Genomic DNA, 19,685 nt, shown 5'->3' with positions numbered 1-19,685 from the left:
GCCCACTTCAATGGTATAACTCTAATGTCTTTACAATGAGGTGTCAGAGCACAATCAAGCCCAAGAGCTTCAGCTTATGCAGTTCAATGTCAGTGGGCAGAGGAATTCTGTCATTCATAATCTGGTTACCAATAAGATATCCATGTTCTAGTCTGCACCATCAAACCTGGCTACATAATGCCACAGATCCAGTGTCAGCTCATCTCTTTCACTGTAAACTACTTGACAAATCACAGTCCCAGACCCTGAGAGGTAAGCATGGAAGCAGGATAGCCACCTTATTTCCATCACAACACAAATGCAAAAAAACCCACCTCAAATCCTTTGAATGCAGTATCATGCTCATATCCCCACTTAACCCACGACCCTGGACATCCTCTTCTCTACTTCGCAACATATCAGAGACCTGCTGACCTTTCCCTTGTGCCCCTTCACATCTTCATTCACTCATCCTTGCCCTCCAAGCACTTGGCAACTCTCCTGTTTTTCCACAGTGCTGCTTTATAGTGTTGAAAGAACCAAGCAGATAGTAAATGAGGCTATGTGGGAGACAGGAACAGAATGTGGATGTGTGGGGCAAAAGAAAGCAAGGCTGTGCATAAAGCCTAGGGGCAAAAGGGTTGTTTGTAGAGAAGAGGGCTGTATTAGGGAAATCAGTGCTATTCAAAGAGGTGGGGGGATCCCAGACCCTGAGTTGCAGTGCCTCTGTCTTTTAAAGGCTCCCCCTACGTTCCTGCTTTAGCTTCCCACAGTCAAGCTGAGGCAACATTGCCATGAGCAGCCTTTCAAGCACCATGCCTTGACATCAAAGGCCTGAGAGCCTACCTCCGACACCTGCCTAGTTCACAGCATTGCTCTTCCTAACCCAAGCCCCTCTGCACATAATAGACCTCCATAAGACCCATGCACATGTCTGGTCTTCTCCCTCTATTCTAACATTACCACTAAATTCCTCTGTCCACCTTACCCAGGCAGAAACCTCGGATTCCCCTTCCCCTTGTCATCTCCAATCAACTTGCACAAAACCTGGGAAACAAGCAGGGAGAACTGGAGGTCCTGGCAAAGTCAGGGAATTATGATGTGATTGGAATAACGGAGACTTGGTGGGATAAGTCGCATGACTGGAGTACTGTCATGGATGGGTATAAACTGTTCAGGAAGGACAGGGAGGCCAGAAAAGGTGGGGGAGTTGCACTGTATGTAAGGGAGCAGTATGACTGCTCAGAGCTCAAGTATGAAACTGCAGAAAAACCTGAGAGTCTCCGGATTAAGTTTAGAAGCCTGAGCAACAAGGGTGATGTCGTGGTGGGAGTCTGCTATAGACCACCGGACCAGGGGGATGAGGTGGACGAGGCTTTCTTCCGGCAAGTTGCAGAAGCTACTAGATCACATGCCCTGGTTCTCATGGGCGACTTCAATCATCCTGATATCTGCTGGGAGAGCAATACAGCGGTGCACAGACAATCCAGGAAGTTTTTGGAAACTGTAGGGGACAATTTCCTGGTGCAAGTGCTGGAGGAACCAACTAGGGGCGGAGCTCTTCTTGACCTGCTGCTCACAAACTGGGAAGAATTAGTAGGGGAAGCAAAAGTGGATGGGAACCTGGGAGGCAGTAACCATGAGATGGTCGAGTTCAGGATCCTGACACAAGGAAGAAAGGAAAGCAGCAGAATATGGACCCTGGACTTCACAAAAGCAGACTTTGACTCCCTCAGGGAACTGATGGGCAAGATCCCCTGGGAGAATAACATGAGGGGGAAAGGAGTCCAGGAGAGCTGGCTGTATTTTAAAGAATCCTTATTGAGGTTACAGGGACAAACCATCCCGATGTGTAGAAAGAATAGTAAATATGGCAGGCGACCAGCTTGGCTTAACAGTGAAATCCTTGCTGATCTTAAACACAAAAAAGAGGCTTACAAGAAGTGGAAGATTGGACAAATGACCAGGGATGAGTATATAAATATTGCTCGGGCATGTAGGAATGGAATCAGGAAGGCTAAATCACACCTGGAGTTGCAGCTAGCAAGGGATGTTAAGAGTAACAAGAAGGGTTTCTTCAAGTATGTTGGCAATAAGAAGAAAGCCAAGGAAAGTGTGGGCCCCTTACTAAATGAGGGAGGCAACCTAGTGACAGAGGATGTGAAAAAGCTAATGTACTCAATGCTTTTTTTGCCTCTGTCTTCACGAACAAGGTCAGCTCCCAGACTACTGCACTGGGCAGCACAGCATGGGGAGGAGGTGGCCAACCCTCTGTGAAGGAAGAAGTGGTTCAGGACTATTTAGAAAACTGGATGTGCACAAGTCCATGGGGCTGGATGCGTTGCATCCAAGAGTGCTAAAAGAATGGGAGGATGTGATTGCAGAGCCATTGGCCATTATCTTTGAAAACTCATGGCGATCGGGGGAAGTCCCGGAAGATTGGAAAAAGGCTAATGTAGTGCCCATCTTTAAAAAAGGGAAGAAGGAGGATCCTGGGAACTACAGGCCGGTCAGTCTCACCTCAGTCCCCGGAAAAATCATGGAGCATGTCCTCAAGGAATCAATTCTGAAGCGCTTAGACAAGAGGAAAGTGATCAGGAACAGTCAGCGTGGATTCACCAAGGGAAAGTCATTCCTGACTAATCTAATTACCTTCTATGATGAGATAACTGGTTCTGTGGATGAAGGGAAAGCAGTGGACGTGTTATTCCTCGACTTTAGCAAAGCTTTTGACACGGTCTCCCACAGTATTCTTGTCAGCAAGTTAAAGAAGTATGGGCTGGATGGATGCACTACAAGGTGGGTAGAAAGTTGGCTAGATAGTCAGGCTCAACGGGTAGTGATCAATGGCTCCATGTCTAGTTGGCAGCCGGTATCTAGCGGAGTGCCCCAAGGGTCGGTCCTGGGGCCGGGTTTGTTCAATATCTTCATTAATGATCTGGAGGATGGTGTGGATTGCACCCTCAGCAAGTTTGCGGATGACACTAAACTGGGAGGAGTGGTAGATACGCTGGAGGGTAGGGATAGGATACAGAGGGACCTAGACAAATTGGAGGATTGGGCCAAAAGAAATCTGATGAGGTTCAACAAGGACAAGTGCAGAGTCCTGCACTTAGGATGGAAGAATCCAATGCACCACTACAGACTAGGCAGCAGTTCTGCAGAGAAGGACCTAGGGGTGACAGTAGACGAGAAGCTGGATATGAGTCAACAGTGTGCCCTTGTTGCCAAGAAGGTCAATGGCATTTTGGGCTGTATAAGTAGGGGCATTGCCAGCAGATCGAGGGACGTGATTATTCCCCTCTGTTCGACATTGGTGAGGCCTCATCTGGAGTACTACGTCCAGTTTTAGGCCCCACACTACAAGAAGGATGTGGAAAAATTGGAAAATGTCCAGCGGAGGGCAACAAAAATGATCAGGGGACTGGAACACATGATTTATGAGGAGAGGCTGAGGGAACTAGGATTGTTTAGTCTACAGAAGAGAAGAATGAGCGGGGATTTGATAGCTGCTTTTAACTACCTGAAAGGTGGATCCAAAGAGGATGGATCTAGACTATTCTCAGTGATAGCAGATGACAGGACAAGAAGTAATGGTCTCAAGTTGCAGTGGGGGAGGTTTAGGTTGGATATTAGGAAAAACTTTTTCACTAGGAGGGTGGTGAAACACTGGAATGCGTTACCTAGGGAGGTGGTGGAATCCCCTTCCTTAGAAGTTTTTAAAGTCAGGCTTGACACAGCCCTGGCTGGGATGATTTAGTTGGGATTGGTCCTGCTCTGGGCAGGGGGTTGGACTAGATGGTCTCCAGAGGTCCCTTCCAACTCTGTTATTCTATGATTCTATGAACTTCCTAACATCCCCACATATTTCTGTTCACACCCCCCAGGCAGCCCTACTGTTACCCACCCACTGTTCTCTTTTTGCCCAGTCTGCCTCAAGGCTTTCACAGATGACCAAAATGCATCCGATGAAGTGAGCTGTAGCTCACAAAAGCTTATGCTCAAATAAATTTGTTAGTCTCTAAGGTGTCACAAGTACTCCTTTTCCTTTTGCAAAATTTTAAAGTTGAACAACATGTTTCTTTATGACTAAAACAGTTGAATTCCACAGTTTCATATCCTGGAAGCTTACTTCGCAAGTTTACATGTTTTTAAACAATTAATTACAATGTTAACATATTATCTTATCTTACATAAATAAGCCAAGCAATCAGTTGTAAAATAAGGAACAAATTCACCAGTATGCTCCAGCTGCTTTGCACTATCTGTGATGTGAAGCAGTCATAAATTAATTTTAACTAGCCATTGTAAATTAATTGATTTGCACTGCTCCAAATTAGCACAAAGCTGCCAGAACCTGCTGGTTTTTCTGGCTCTAAAACTTATTTAAAGTTTCCCCCAAATTCCCAAGTAAAAACATTGTTAAATTGGAATTAAGATGGAGAGTACACATCAGTAATTTAAGGACAAAAATCACTATAATAATGTTTGCAATTGTAGCTAAAACAAGAATTACAAATCCAGGAAATTTAGAGTTAAGGTTAAACTTAGAAGACATCCAAAATGTTAAGGCATTTAAATGGATAGTGAAGGCACCCAATTAACTTTTTTGCTCTGTACAACATGAAATAACCATATGCTTATTATTATTATTATGGCATTTCAGTCTTTGTGGTCCCACCTTAGCTGAAACGGCTTTTTAACAGTGGATTCACTTTTTTCATTTTTTCTCCCCTATGGTGTTACTTAGGACCAAATTAAGGTTGTCTGGGTATCTTATTTATTTGGGTAAAAAAGGGAGACACCTAAATTCTCTTTCTTAACTTAAAAGATTATAATGGTTTTAGTTTTGTTTCAGGAGGACCTAGAATGTTACACCACAAGAAAATCAACATAAATTTTTATTGAATTCAGCAAATAAGGCCCTCTACAATGCTCATTCTCTTACCGGTATCTATGAACAAATATGCCCTTAAAAATAGAGTTCATCATATTTTCGATTTCATCTTGGTTTTCTTGCAGCTGCAAAAAAGAAATAAAAGATCACTAATATTTCAGACTGGCATCCTGATAATTTATAGTATTAGCATCCTGAAACATTATACTACTTGATTTGAGAAGTATGCTTCATTCAAAGGTATTATAATTTGCATTTCTCTTCTTCCCAATAGGTATAAATAAAAACATTTTATACATATATAGTGCCTTCATGGAAGGAAGTTAACACATTCTACAAACATTAATGAATTTAGACTGAGAAGCAACCCTTTGACTAAGTATGAGCCCCCTTTTTTGCAAAGAAAATTGAGGCAAGGAGAGATTAAGTGCCCAATTCTGCTGACCACCTTCAATCTTCATTTAAGTAAATGGATCTGCAGGTGCTCAGCATCTCTGGAAATCATAGAATGACAGAATATTAGGATTGGAAGAGACCTCAGGAGGTCATCTAGTCCAATCCCCTGCTCAAAGCAGGACCAACACCAACTAAATCATCCCAGACAGGGCTTTGTCAAGCCGGGCCTTAAAAACTTACAAGGCCTAATTATGAATTTAAAAGAATAAATTTTTCAAACTTGTGGCCCCAATTCAGGAAAGCATTAAAGCATCTGCTTGACTTTAAGTATGTGCTTAACTGCCACTGACTTCAATGCACATGCTTAATGTTAGGTATATGCTTAATTGCTTTACTGAATAGGGAAACTTTCTAGAATTGGCACCTAGGTGCTTAGAGTTGGGGCTAGTCCCCTGACACCCAGCCTTGTGCCCTAATGTGAAGATCTACTGTAAAAACAGACTCTTTAAAAAATGGCATAATGGGGATTCATGTTTATTCTCCCTTATTGATTTCTGTATCAAATATGCTGATTTTACAAGTAAAAGAATTGCTTTTCTGAGTTCCTGTTCTGAAAACTCATCCCAGGGAAGAGTTCAAATGAATTATTGATATCTTGCATGTCACCATTACTACTATTAAATCTACTGACAAATTATGTCTTCCAATTACACCTGTATAACTCTGGTGTTTCCAATTGGGATTTACAGGTGTAACTAACTGGAAATTAGTAAGTAATTCTACTGATCATGTGCAAAAGTGAATAAAATCCAGCTCACTCAGTTTCAGCTGTGTTGGCTTTGCATGACTTAGGGCTTCTCTACATACAAAACTATAGATAAAGTGGCCTATCTCCTCCTCTCCCAAATGTCAATACAGTTATAATGGTATAAATATGTTTATGTCACTACATCTTATTCCCATATGGAAAGAGGAATAAGCTACATTTGTATAAGCACATTTATACCAGTATAACTGCATCCACTCTGGATTGCTCCTGTATAACCACAACTAAAAAAGTATCCCTCAATTGATAGAATTACACCAATACAAAAATTGTATGTAGACCAGGCCTAACACGAAAAAACAGTAAAATCTTACTTTTGTCACTAAATTAAGTAAATATGACCCAGATTACACAAAAAGAACAGATCTGCTGAGAAAGAAGGTGCCCGTTTTACATAGTCCTTTTTCAAGGCATAACTGCCTTTACCACACAAAATCATAACTGTTCCATCAAAAAAGGCATTAACTCTTCCTTTACAGAAATTCAGAGCATTTCTTAATATCAAAGTATAACACTACAAAGTGCAGGAATGAAAATATTTCATGTCTTCTATATTGTGGCTTTGTACTGGATTGCCAGTACAGATTGCACAGATATATATATAATAATTAACATTTTTTTCATAGATTCAACATACGAAGGCCAGAAGGGAACATTATCATAATTTAGTCTGACCGCCTGCATAGCACAGACCAGATAATTTCAACAAGTGATTTCATTTATAATTCTTAGCATTTCTATACTACCTTCCATGTGAAGATCTCAATGTAATTTGTACAAATGAATAGTTAAGCCTCACACTTTAGGGTTGCCAATTTTGGTTGGACGTATTCCCGGAGGTTTCATCACATGACATAATCTTTAATTAAAGATTAATATTTAATTCCTGGAGGCTCCAGGACAATCCTGGAGGGTTGGCAGCCCTACTTCCCTGAGAGGAGAGAAATCATTATACACCACCTTATACATGGAAAAACTGAGGTACACAGGAGTTAAGGGCTAAATTTTCAAAAAAATGCGCACACAAATCCCCATAGGCACGTTTTATTCCACAGTGCAAGCAAGGGATAAGTGCAAAAGGGATAGTTGGGCACATACAGCCCCTGTACAAAAGGATGAGTATACACAAAAGGACAGGATTGTGGGCATGGCTTCAAGGATAGGCAACACAGTATTTTCGAACTCAAGCCAATTTAGACACACAAATTAGACGATTAAGCACATGAATCCGCAAAGGCATAGGCTGTGCTAGTTTTCAATCAGCACTGCCTTTGCTGACCTCATATCCTATACTAAAGAAGCAGCAGCTGAGGCACAAGACCCAGACAGTCAGTCACATGAACAGAAATATATGGCTGGAGTCAACCTAGATGAGGCAGAAGAAGAGAAGGACAATGAGGATAAAGATGAGCACAGAGCCCTGTCCACTCTGAGGAAGAATTGGAACCCAAGGAGGAATTCTGAAATGAACTGTTAATTTACGCAGAAATGAGGTAAGTATTTGTGATGGAGTGTTCACCCCACACAAGATTGGAAGGGGTTATTGGGCCTATCTAACTGTCCAGGCTGCACCTGAAGGAGGAGCCAGGGGACAGGGAATTGATGAAATAGGGAGGCTTATCTAGACAGGAACAGTATAAAGCCCTGAAAGCAGAAGGGGGCTGTAGGAAGTAGGCTGCAGTAACTCCCTTGGAGAAGGGAATTGGGAGGCTGGCAAACCAGGGGGGAACCAGGAAGGTAGAAAAGGCTCAGGGGGAAAGCAGAAAGGTAGGACAATGCAGGCCTTAGCTGCTGACTGGAGGGCCCCTGAGCTGGAAGCCAGGGTAGAAGGCGGGCCCTGGTTCCCTTAACAGCCCCTGAGCACATGGCATAGACCAGGCAAAGGAAAGTGGACTGGCCGGGAAAATTTGTTTTGGAAATACTTTGTGGGGCATGCAAGGGGGAACTACATAGTGACCTGGAAGGAACGCTGAGTCATGAAGAGGAGGCTGTGGTTCCCAGAGGGAGATGGGCCTGGGAGTGAGAAAGGACAATAGGTAGGGACACCACCAGAGGAAGGCAACACCTGACAGAGCTAATCCCCAGGAGGAGGCACCATCAACGGTAAGTGGACCCCATGACAGTATCAAAGAAAAGTTAAGGATACAAGATTGAAGTTTATAAATAATATGGGGGAGGCAGTAACATAGGGTAGGAATAAATGGTCAATTCTCAGAATGGAGAGAGGTAAATAGTGGTGTCCCCTACGGGTCTGTGCTGGGACCAGTACAGATCAACATATTCATAAATTATCTGGAAAAAGGGGAGAACACTGAAGTGGCAAAATTTGCAGATGATACAAGACTACTCATGATAGTTAAGTCCAAAGCAGATTGCAAAGAGTTACAAAGGAATCTCACAAAACTGGGTGACTGAGCAACAAAATGGCAGATGAAATTCAATGTTGATAAATGCAAAGCAATGCATATTGGAAAACATAATCCCAACTAAACATATAAAATGATGGGGTCTAAATTAGCTCTTACCCCTCAAGAAAAAGATCTTACAGTCATTGTGGATAGTTCTTTGAAAACATCCACTCAATGTGCAGCAGCAGTCAAAAAAGCTAACAGAACACTGGGAATCATTAAGAAAGGGATAGATAAGAAGACAGAAAACATAATATTTCCTCTATATAAATCCATGGTATGCCCACATCTTGAATACTGTGTGCAGATGTGGTTGCCCCATCTCAAAAAAGATATGTTGGAATTGGAAAAGGTTCAGGAAAGGGCAACAAAAATTATTAGGGGTATGGAATGGCTTCCATATGAGAAGAGATTAATAAAACTGGGACTTTTCAGCGTGAAAAAGAGACAACTAAGGGGGATATGACAGAGGTCTATAAAATCATGACTGGTTTGGAAAAAGTAAATAAGGAAGTGTCATTTACTCCTTCTCATAACATAAGAACTAGGGGGCACCAAATGAAATTAACAGGGCAGCAGGTTTAAAACAAAAGAAAAAAAAGTATTTTTTCGCACAACGCACAGTCAACCTGTGGAACTCCTTGCCAGAGGATGTTGTGAAGACCATGACTATAACAGGGTTCAAAAAAGAACTAGATAAGTTCATGGAGGATAGGTCCATCAATAGCTACTAACCAGGATGGGCAGAGATGGTGTCCCTAGCCTCTGTTTGCCTGAAGCTGGGAATGGGCACCAGGGGATGGATCACTTGATGATTACCTGTTCTGTTCATTCCCTCTGGGGCACCTGGCATTGGCCACTGTTGGAAGACAGGATACAGAGCTAGATAGTATGGCTGTTCTTGTGAGTACAGAAAAAGAGCACAAAGCAATACACAGACATTCTGTTCAAATGGGAAAATGAGCTACAATGTACAAGATTCAATGGGGTAGGTCACGGGACAGAATGGAGGGTTCACTCCTCCTTTTTTTCTGAGTGTTTTCCACAGTGGCTCTGAGATTAGCTGAGAATGGACCCACAATAGCTGGCCACTGTGCTGAGCAGCAGTAGCAAGTGGAAGCACAGCAGGGCACTGGCCCCTTTCACAACTAGTGCTGTTGATGCTGAGTCACAGAGGTGGGATAGCCTGAGGTGGGATGCCCCCGTGAGCCCACATGTTGGTCTCTGCCATCTCAACATGGTTAAGGGCTGATGAGAGACTATGTTCTGAGCCAACCGTTGATGAAATTTGAGATTTGTATATTATTTTCCATTGTCAGGGCTTCCGCACCATCAGCCATGACACTGGCATGAGTAAAAGAAAGCATCTCCCTTGTGCCTGCCATCTCTCTTGGCCCAGTTCTGGATGTTCCTCTCTCATATCCAGGAGGAAATACAGAATCTACTTATAAATTACCAGATCAGTCTCCACCCCCAGGTAATTCCCCCAGACGGAGTGTTGGCCAGGTAAGAATCTCCATCCATCAGACGCCTCAGCTAGCTAAAGGATCTAGTAAGATAGCAAGTTGTGGACTGGCAGAAACTGCCAACACATGAAAACCAAAGGAGCAATAAAGATCACTTGGTCAATAAGAAATGAACTGGCAAACACAGACACTGGGACACCAACAGGACATCAGAAAAGCCTCTAATCTTTTTGTTTTGGTCACAAAACCAGTCAGTGATGCATTAAAAAATACCTAGCTGCTCACTGCTAATGTGTCCAGACCAGCAATCTCCTGCATGACTTTGTTATGATGGTCTAGACCACCTACTGAGTTATCTGCTGTTCTTCCTCAACTTAGCTAGATAGCCCTTCACCATTCACAACTCTTTATGGTCATATGGAATGTACATGCAAGTCCCTCTGTCATCCCTGATCTCCTCATAATCCTCCAGGGCCTATCCATAGCACTGATGCGGTCAATTATTTTTTTCTGATCAGTGTTCATCTTACAGAGCAAATCTCTAGAAGCCTTGGTTCCTGCACCAACATTTCTCACTGAGGAACTGAACCTTCTCCTTGCTATCTTTTGGGACCATCACCAAAACAGATAAGGCAACGCTATCAGGCTTGTTGGTAGCATGTCCAACTCTGTAGCAGGTGATTTTCTATGTGCAGGTGAATCTGCATCTTAATGATCTATCAGCACATGCTACACTGGCAGGTATGGGCACAGCAACATATCCCTAAGTAGCCTGCCAAACTGGCACCCATGTTTTGAATATCTGTCAATCATTTGGGCATGCTGGTGTGCCCTACTACCTCTGGCTCCTCTCAGGAATCTTTAAAGCACAATGTCCTTGTGAACAGACATTCATATGGTCACTGGCTGACCCTTTAGCCACCTCATGCCTGTTCACTAAATACCTCCTTTGAAAATTCTGGCTAGCGGATCACAAGGGAGCAAGTAGAGGGACAAGAGAGAGAAGCCAACAAGCCTGGCAGGGACAAAACACAGCAGTAAGGGTTAACAGGAGCTCACGACCATCTCATTGGTGCAGATGCATCAAGAGAGAAGGGGGCTATTCAGCAGAGATATTTTCAGAGCCTTGTGTATTCTAAGTTTTCAAGTCCATGGAATTTGATAGAGAATCTACCCAATGTTGCACAAATGTAATCCAGAATCTATATATTCATACATTTAAAAACCTGGTTGCCTAAAGTTAGACCCAAATTAAAGTGGCCCAGTTTTCAGAGGTGCTGAGCACCTCTGAAGTCAATTTAGGCTGAAGACGCTGGGTGTCTTTTGATATCAGGACACTTTTATTTAGGTTCCTAAATATAGACTGAAGTGCTTAATTTTAGGCACCGAGGCTTAAAAATTTTGGCTTAGGTTTCCAGTCCTTTTGGTTGCAAAGAAAACCTTACAAATATGGATCAAGTGCAAACCAGTGCAGTGTTGTCTTCCTTACTCAGCAGACAGCCCAAAAAGCTTTAAAAGGTCTGACATGCCAATTCATAGAATCACAGAAATGTAGGGCTGGAATTAATTCCAAACCCCTGTGCTGTGGCAGCACCAAATAAACCTAGACCAGCGGTTCTCAAACTGTGGATCGGGACCCCAAAGTGGATCGCAACCCCATTTTAATGGGGTCACTACAGCCACTATTAGACTTCGCTGGGACCCAGATCTGAAGCTGAAGCCTAAGCTCCACCCCCATCCAGGGCAGTGGGGCTTGGGCTGTGGCCCTCCCCCATGGTCATGTAGTAAATTTGTTGTTGGAAGGGGGTCACGGTGCAATGAAGGTTAAGAACTCCTGACCTAGACCATCCCTGACAGGTATTTGTCCAACCTGTTTTTTTTTAAAATGTCCTGCCTTGGGAGCCTATTCCAGTGCTTAACTATCCTTAGAGTTAGAAAGATTTTTCTTAATATCTAACATAAATCACCCTTGCTGCAGAGCCAACCTATTAGTTTTTGCCCTACTTTCAGTGACCTGGAGAATAACTGATCACCGTTCTCTTTCTAACAGAACTTAATACATTTGAAGACAGGCTCCTCCCTCCCCTCGTCTTCTTTTCTCAGGATTAAACAAACAGTTTTTTTAATCTTTCCTCATAGGTCAGGTTTTCTAAATCTTTTGTTTTTGTTGCTGTCTTCTGGATTCTCTCCATTCCATCCACATCTATCCTTACTGGGCACAGTACTCTAGCTGAGGCCTCACCAGTACCAAGTAGAGCAGGACAATTACTCCTATATCTTACATGCAACATTCCAGTTCTGCAGTTACATCACAATGTTCACTCATATTCAATTTATGATCCAATGGAACCCAGATCCTTTTCAGCAGTACTGCTACCTAAAGAGTTATTTCCAATTTTGTACTTGTGCATTTAATTTTTTTCTTCTTAAATGTAGCATTTTGCTTTTGTCTCTACTGTATTTAATCTTGCTAAACTAAGACCAATTCTTCAATTTGTCAAGGTTAGTTTGAATACTCATCCTGTACTCCGAAGTCCTTGCAATCCCTCCCAGATTGGTGCCATCTGCAAATTTTATAAGCATACTCTCCACTCCATTATCCAAGCATTAATGAAAATATTGAATAGTACTGGACCAAGGACTGACCCCTGTGAGACTCCACTAGATATGCCCACCCAGTCTGACAGTGAACCATTGATACTTACTCTTTGAGCACAGTATTTCAATCAATTTTGCACCCACCTAATAGCAATTTCATCTAGACCTAGTTTGCTTATGAGGATGTCGTCATGTGGGATTGTGCCCAAAGCATTACTAAAATCAAGATAAAAGAAAAGGAGAACTTGTGGCACCTTAGAGACTAACAAATTTATCTGAGCTCAAATAAATTTGTTAGTCTCTAAGGTGCCACAAGTACTCCTTTTCTTTTTGCGGATACAGACTAACATGGCTGCTACTCTGAAATAAAATCAAGATATATCACATCTATTTCCCCCCCGCCCAGTAACCCCGTCAAAGAAGGAAATTAGGTTAGTTTGACACGATTTGTTCCTGACAAATCCATGCTGGCTATTCCTTATAACCCTATTATTCTCTAGGTGCTTACAAACTGATTAATAGTTTGTTCCAGTATCTTTCCAGATATCAAAGTTAGGCTGACTGATCTCTTATTCCTTTGTTCTCCTTTTTAAAGAAAGGTACTATGCTTACCCATCTCCATTCTTCTGAGACCTCACCCATCCTCCAGGAGTTCTCAAAGATAATTACTAATAGTTCCAAGATTGCTTTAGCTAGTTTCTTAAGTACCCTAGGATGAACGTCATCAGGCCCCACCAACTTGAATACATCTAACTTATCTAAATATTCTTTACCCTGTTCTTTCCCTATTTTCCCCCTTGTTATTAATATTAATTGTGTTGAGTATCTAGTCACCGTTAGCCTCTTTAGTGAAGACTGAAACAAAATAGGCATTAAACACTTTGACTTTCTTGATGACATCAATAATTAGCTTTCCTTCCCTGCTAAGTAGAGGACCTATACTTTCCTTCGTCTTTCTTTTGCTCCTAATGCATTTAAAGAGCCTCTTCTTATTGCCTTTTGTGTTCCTGGCTCATTCCCCTCAGAGACCAAGTACAGACTCTTGAGACCTGAGTGGCTGAACTGGAGAGGTATATATAGAGGAGACTTTCAGGGCTACAGCAGAGCAATCTCACCCTCACTTTGACTGCCTCTGTGCTGTTGAGGAGGATGAAAGTCTCAAGGAAAAAGAACATCAAGCTGGAGCAGAGGGAAAAGATCCTATAGTTGGGACCCTCAGTCCAGATGATGTCACAGTAACCTCTTGTGTAGGTGGGGATCCCAGTTATTAGGAAGAGATAGGTAATAGTAATGGTAATAGTAACTATTAGAAATACAGATAGTAGAGTTTGTGGTCCATACAAACCCTGTACAGATCCCTATTCTCTTCACCAACGAACACTAGTACCTCATAGGCCTGCCAAGTGTCATGCATCTCACGTGGCCATCATCTTTTTGACAGGTTTGTCATGCATTCCTGTAGAAGTGGTAAAATGTTACCTGTTTCTTGTATACCTATTATGGAGGCAGGAGTTGCAGTTCCATAGTTAAGGCTAAGTTGAGTTTCCCCATAAACTTGAGTCCAGAATAAATTTTCTCTGAATTTACAAGTAAATCCATTAATGAATTTATGAATTACATTTCATTTTAAAATGGTTCCTTTGAGAAATTTAACATCTGTGTCAGTCTTTTCTTTGCCCAGAATGATCTAAACAACAGGCTGATGAACTGGGAAATATCTGTATTATTTCTAAGAAGTACAGTGTGCCCTTCTATGTAATTGTTTAACATGGATTGTTTGATATGGAATTAGATTAAAAGGGGTTGTTAAAACAGTGGTTCTCAACCAGGGGTACACATATCCCTGGGGGTATGCAGAGGTCTTCTAGGGAGTACATTAACTCATCTAGAGATTTGCCTAGTCTTACAACAGGCTGCATTAAAAAGAACTAGAGAAGTCAGTACAAACTAAAATTTCATACAGACTTTATACTGCTCTATATACTGTACACTGAAATGTAAGTATAATATTTATATTCCAATTGATTTATTTTATAATTATATAGTAAAAATGAGAAAGTAAGCAATTTTTCAGTAACAGTGTGCTGTGACACTTTTGTATTTTTATATCTGATTTTGTAAGCCAGTAGTTTTTAAGTGAGGTGAAACTTGAGCGTATGCAAGACAAATCAGATTCCTGAAAGGGGTACAGTAGTCTGGAACAGTTGAGAGCTACTGTATTAAAGGAACTAAGAAGGAAACGTAAAATTATGATACAGATAAGAGTCCTTGGAATCTGTTTACAGGGAAATACACCCTACTTGGCTCCAGTCAGATTAAGAACAGCTTACGCTTCCCAAGGCTAAAGCCTAGGACCAAAAAGGAGGATACTAAATATTAGAGGACCCTGGATTTAGAAAAGGATAGAGGGGTTAAATGAATAGGCCAGGACATCGGTGAGAACTGACAAGCTGGCAAGAAGATAGAGAGAGAGAGAGAAGCAGAAACAGCTTCTTTTTGGGCAACAAATCGGAAGTACAGTCCCATACTGATGTGTCAGTAGAAGAGATTTTAGAACAAATTGATAAATTAAACAGTAATAAGTCACCAGGACCAGATGGTATTCACCCACAAGTTCTGAAGGAACTCAAATATAAAAATTGCAGAGCTATTAACTGTAGTATGCAACCTATCACTGAAACAAGCCTCCATACCAGATACCTGGAAGGGAACTAATGTAACACTAATTTTGTTAAAAGGGCTCCAAAGGGGATACTGGCAATTATAGGCTGATGAACGTAATTTCAGTACCAAGCAAAATGGTAGAAACTATAGTAAACAGAATTATCAGACACACAGACAAACACGATTTGTTGGGGAAGAGTCAACACCACTTTTGTATAGGGAAAAGATGCATCACCAATCTATTAGAGTTCATTGAGGGTGTCAACAAAAATGTGGATAAGGGTGATCCAGTGGATACAGTGTACTTGGATTTTCAGAAAGCCTTTGACAGAGCTATAGGCACTTAAGAAAACTAGGTAGTCAAGGTATAAGAGGGAAGTTCCTCTCGTGGATCAGTAACTGGCTAAAAGATAGGAAAAATAGGGTAGAAATAAATGGTCAGTTTTCTCAATGGAGAAATATAAATAGCCAGGTTTCCCAACGATCTGTAATGGGACCTTTGCTGTTCAACATATTCATAAAAGGATCTGGAAAAAGGAAGTGAACAGTGCAAAGACAAGTTTGCAGATGATCCATAATTATTTAAGATAGTAAAGTCCAAAGCTGACTGTGAAGAGTTACAGAGGGATCTCACAAAACTGGGTGACTGGGCAATAAAATGGCACATGAAATTCTTCTTTGCACTTATAAACGTTATGCACACTGGAAAAAATCATCCCAACTACATATACTTACACAATGGGGGACTGTATCATGGAACACAGCGACTCTGAAAAAGATATAGGGGTTGTAGTGGATAATCACCTGAATAAAAGCTCCCAGTGAGACTCTGTGGCCAAAAAAGCTAATGTAATCCTTGGATGGATAAACAGGGGAATCTCAAGTAGTAGTAGTCACATTATTTTGTCTCTATTTTCGCACTGGTGTGATCAGTGCTGGAATACGGTGTCCAGTTCTGGTGTCCACAATTCAAGAGAAGAGCCACAAGAATGATTAAAGAATTTGAAAAAATTCTTTATAGTGATAGACGCAAAGAGCTCAATCTATTTAATTTAACAAAGAGAAGTTTAAGGGGTGACTTGATTACAGGGGGGAACAGATATTTAATAATGGGCTCTTCAGTCTACCAGAGGAAGGTATAACATCATCCAATGGCTGGAAGTTGAAGTTAGACAAAATTAGACAGGAAATAAGGAGTAAATTTTTAATAGTGAGAGTAATTAACTACTGAATTTTGCAAGGTTAGTGGTGATTCTCCATCACAGACAATTTTTAAATCAAGATTGGATGTTTTTCTGAGATATGCTGTAGGAATTATTTTGGAGAATTTCTATAGCCCATGTTATACAGGAGCTCAGACTAGATGATCACAATAGAACCTTATGATCTTCAAATCTATGAAAAGGGGTAAAAACATCACAGGGAAGCTATATATATCCCAAATCCAAGCATTATAAATTAATAAAATTCAGCTTAAAGATTACACTTCAAAAAATCCAAAATATATGCACAGTTAAGGCACCCAATCAACCTTAACTCTGCACTGTAGTGATATCATGAGGGGGAAATTATTTTAAAACTATTTTTTTAAATCAATTTTATCTAATCTAAGACAACAAACACTAAAATGCCTTTATCATAATCATGTAATTTTTGCATGGCATCACTACAGGGTACAGTTAAAGTTGTTTGGGTGACTTATCTGTGCACTTCTGTACTTATCATATTTTGATTTCTTTTAAGTGCAAACTTAACTCTGAATTTCCTGGGATCTAATACTCCATTTTTGGATAATTACATCATCCCTGTAATGTTTTTTTTCTCACCTAGTACCAGACTGGCATTTACCAAGTGACTTTAATATCCCCTTAGTTTGGTGTTCTTTCAAAGTGCAAAAAGAAGTAATGTCACTCTCTGAGCTACAGTTGTGCTGGGGGAAGGGAGAAGCAGACAATACAGTTGGATGGAGCACAGAATCCGCTTCAAAATCTCATTTTTCTATGTTTAGCGAAAATCTGCATGCTATGCACAATTCTGGACTAATTTTCTGCCTTCCTCATCAAGTACATTAATCTTAGAAAATAGCCATCATTCTATATGTGCAGAAGCGCTATTGCTTACAATCTTAGCTGTGTGTGTAAACCCAACACTTGATGATGTAGCCCTAAGTAATATGCTCGAGACCACAGAGAAATTCTTTGACAGAACTCCTCTCTTGCTTCCTAATATTGTGCTTGAACCACAAAACCAAACTCTCTCCCCAAGTACAGCACAAGAAAACATGAATAATTTAAATTTCAAAAATCTGTTTGGTGTACTTGATTGATTTGCTCCCCTTTGTAGACAAGAGGCTGACTATACACTAATTTGAAAATTTGCACTATGAACAAAAAACACACTCATATTTTCAAAATTATAAATACTATAAAAGGCTACATTTTTTTCAGGAAATAACTTGTGAATTAGATATTCTTTTACAGGTTTTCAGAACAGTGAATGATATAACTAGGAAAATAGCTTTGGTTCTTTGACTTACCTCTTTCCTTTTTTGAAGCAGCAGCTCCAATCTTTCATTAGCTCTCTTACCAATCATTTTGTTTCTCTCAGCTTCATACTGCCTCTGTGTATTATCCTGGTGAATACTCAGGTTTAAGGCAACATTCACAAGAGCAGTCATAAGCTTCATAGCTGTAAAGAGTGGAAGATAAAGGAACGTTACTCACCTGTAACTGAAGCTCAAGCATATTGCCTCTGCAGATTCACACTCACGGGACGTGAGCAACCCTTGACACATGGATACAGAACCATCTGGAAAACAGTTCCCATCAAGGTCACACCCATCCCCCTCACTGATCCAAACATTAGAACTGAGAGTATATAAGAAACAACCCTCATTGTTCCTTCCCAAATATTCAGAGTAACATTAAAATTCCCGGCTGGGGAAGGAGAGCAAGTGAGTAAGTGAGTGTGGCTCTACAGAATCAATATACTTGGAGAAGTCCAGTTACTGGAAATAACTTTCCTTTCTCCATTGAAAACTGTCTGTGTTGATCCTGACACACTAGGGAAAATGAATATGAATAACAACTCTGTTCAAGAGAGCTGAAGTAAAGCCCTGCACAGGACTATTTTTTTAATCCCGCTCCCGTCCCACCCCAAAATACCCACTCCCGCATTTTTTCTTGCATTTTTATCCTGTTACCACCCACAAAAACCTTAAAATCTTGCAAATCCTGGAAAAGAGATTCCCCCATGATACTAAAAAAAACCCAACATCATCGGTTAATATATATATATATAAAAAAAATAGAAATCGACATAATATTTACCACTAAAAGAATAAAACAACTCATGCTTAAACCATGTAAAAAAAATACTTTAACTCCTGTTATAATAGACATGAAATCTCTTTCTAGCCCTCACTTAAATGTAAGTATTAAAACCTTTATTTAAAAAAAAAATTTTTTTTTTTGCTTTACATTGCTGAAATTCTATTTGACAAACTGACGAGAGACTTAGCGTTTTCCTGCAAATGACCACAGTCTGTTTTTTTGCCCACCCAGTCCCGCACGCATCAAAGTACTGCTGCCTGGAGGACCAACCTCCCTCTGTCTATCAGTGCCTGGAATTGCTCCTGGTGTTCCAGAGGGATCTTGTCCTTGAACTCTGCTAGCCTATTGTAGTTATTAGTCATACTTGGCTAGAAGAACCTGGAAATTGGCAATGTGAAATCGTAGGCCCACAGAAGAACAGACTTTCTTGCCCAGCAGATCCAGCCTCTTAGTTGTTTCGTCTGAAGGAGTGGACTTCTGTATCCACTTGGACAACAAGGGAGCTGGGGAATGGGTGGGGAACAAGAAATCTGCCCCCTTAGCTGGCACAAAGTATCTCCTCTTCACCCACATAAGTGTGGGGGCACACGTGGCTGGTGTGTGCCACACGGCCCACACCAGTTCCAGGATGGCCACCGTGGGGTTGGAGGATGTCCAGGAGTCAATGTTGTGGGTCCTGAATGTCCTCCAATGGGGTTCCCAGGTCTGCCGCTACTCTCTGCAACAAGTCCTGTATTGTCAGTGATGATCCGGCAGAGAGAGCAGGAAAGGGATGATCACCTCATCTGGTGACGAGGATACGCCAGGCGGGACCGGTGGAGCTAGCAGCCTGAGATAGTACATGGTGTCTGTGGCAGGGATCCCAGGGTCCCCAGTACAGCCAAAAAGAGGGGTCCATGGGACACAGTACCAGGCCCCTTTTGTAGGGTCATATGCCAGAGGGGAGGAAAGTCTGGGTCATATATCCAAGACTCTGGTGCAACATCAAGGAAAATGACTGGTCCAGCTCTGAGAATTCCTCAGATTCAAAAGACTGTTCATACCAGAGTGCTGTGATGAGTCAGAGACGGGCTTCTCTGTCAGCAGCAGAAGGGGCTCATCCTTAGGAGTAGGAATGTT

The 19,685-nt window shown here is 41.4% G+C and overlaps 1 protein-coding gene across 5 annotated transcripts in view; it reads right to left on the bottom strand.

Moving 5' to 3' along the window:
* STAG1 (STAG1 cohesin complex component) overlaps positions 1 to 19,685 on the bottom strand; it is a 381,779-nt gene that overhangs the window by 201,731 nt on the left and 160,363 nt on the right. For all 5 annotated transcript variants that reach the window (XM_084638723.1, XM_084638721.1, XM_084638725.1 and 2 more), the window contains 2 exons: positions 17,771 to 17,922; positions 4,928 to 5,001 (listed from right to left, as the gene is read on the bottom strand). In XM_084638723.1, coding sequence (XP_084494849.1) covers positions 4,928 to 5,001; positions 17,771 to 17,922 — 226 coding nt within the window. The remainder of the gene's footprint in view (positions 1 to 4,927; positions 5,002 to 17,770; positions 17,923 to 19,685) is intronic.

The sequence above is a fragment of the Lepidochelys olivacea genome, assembly GCF_965140295.1.
Source record: "Lepidochelys olivacea isolate rLepOli2 genome assembly, chromosome: 9".
In the NCBI taxonomy this organism is placed as follows: domain Eukaryota; kingdom Metazoa; phylum Chordata; order Testudines; family Cheloniidae; genus Lepidochelys; species Lepidochelys olivacea.
The sequence above is the reverse complement of the archived record's forward strand: the minus strand, read 5'-3'. Positions and strand labels throughout refer to the sequence as shown.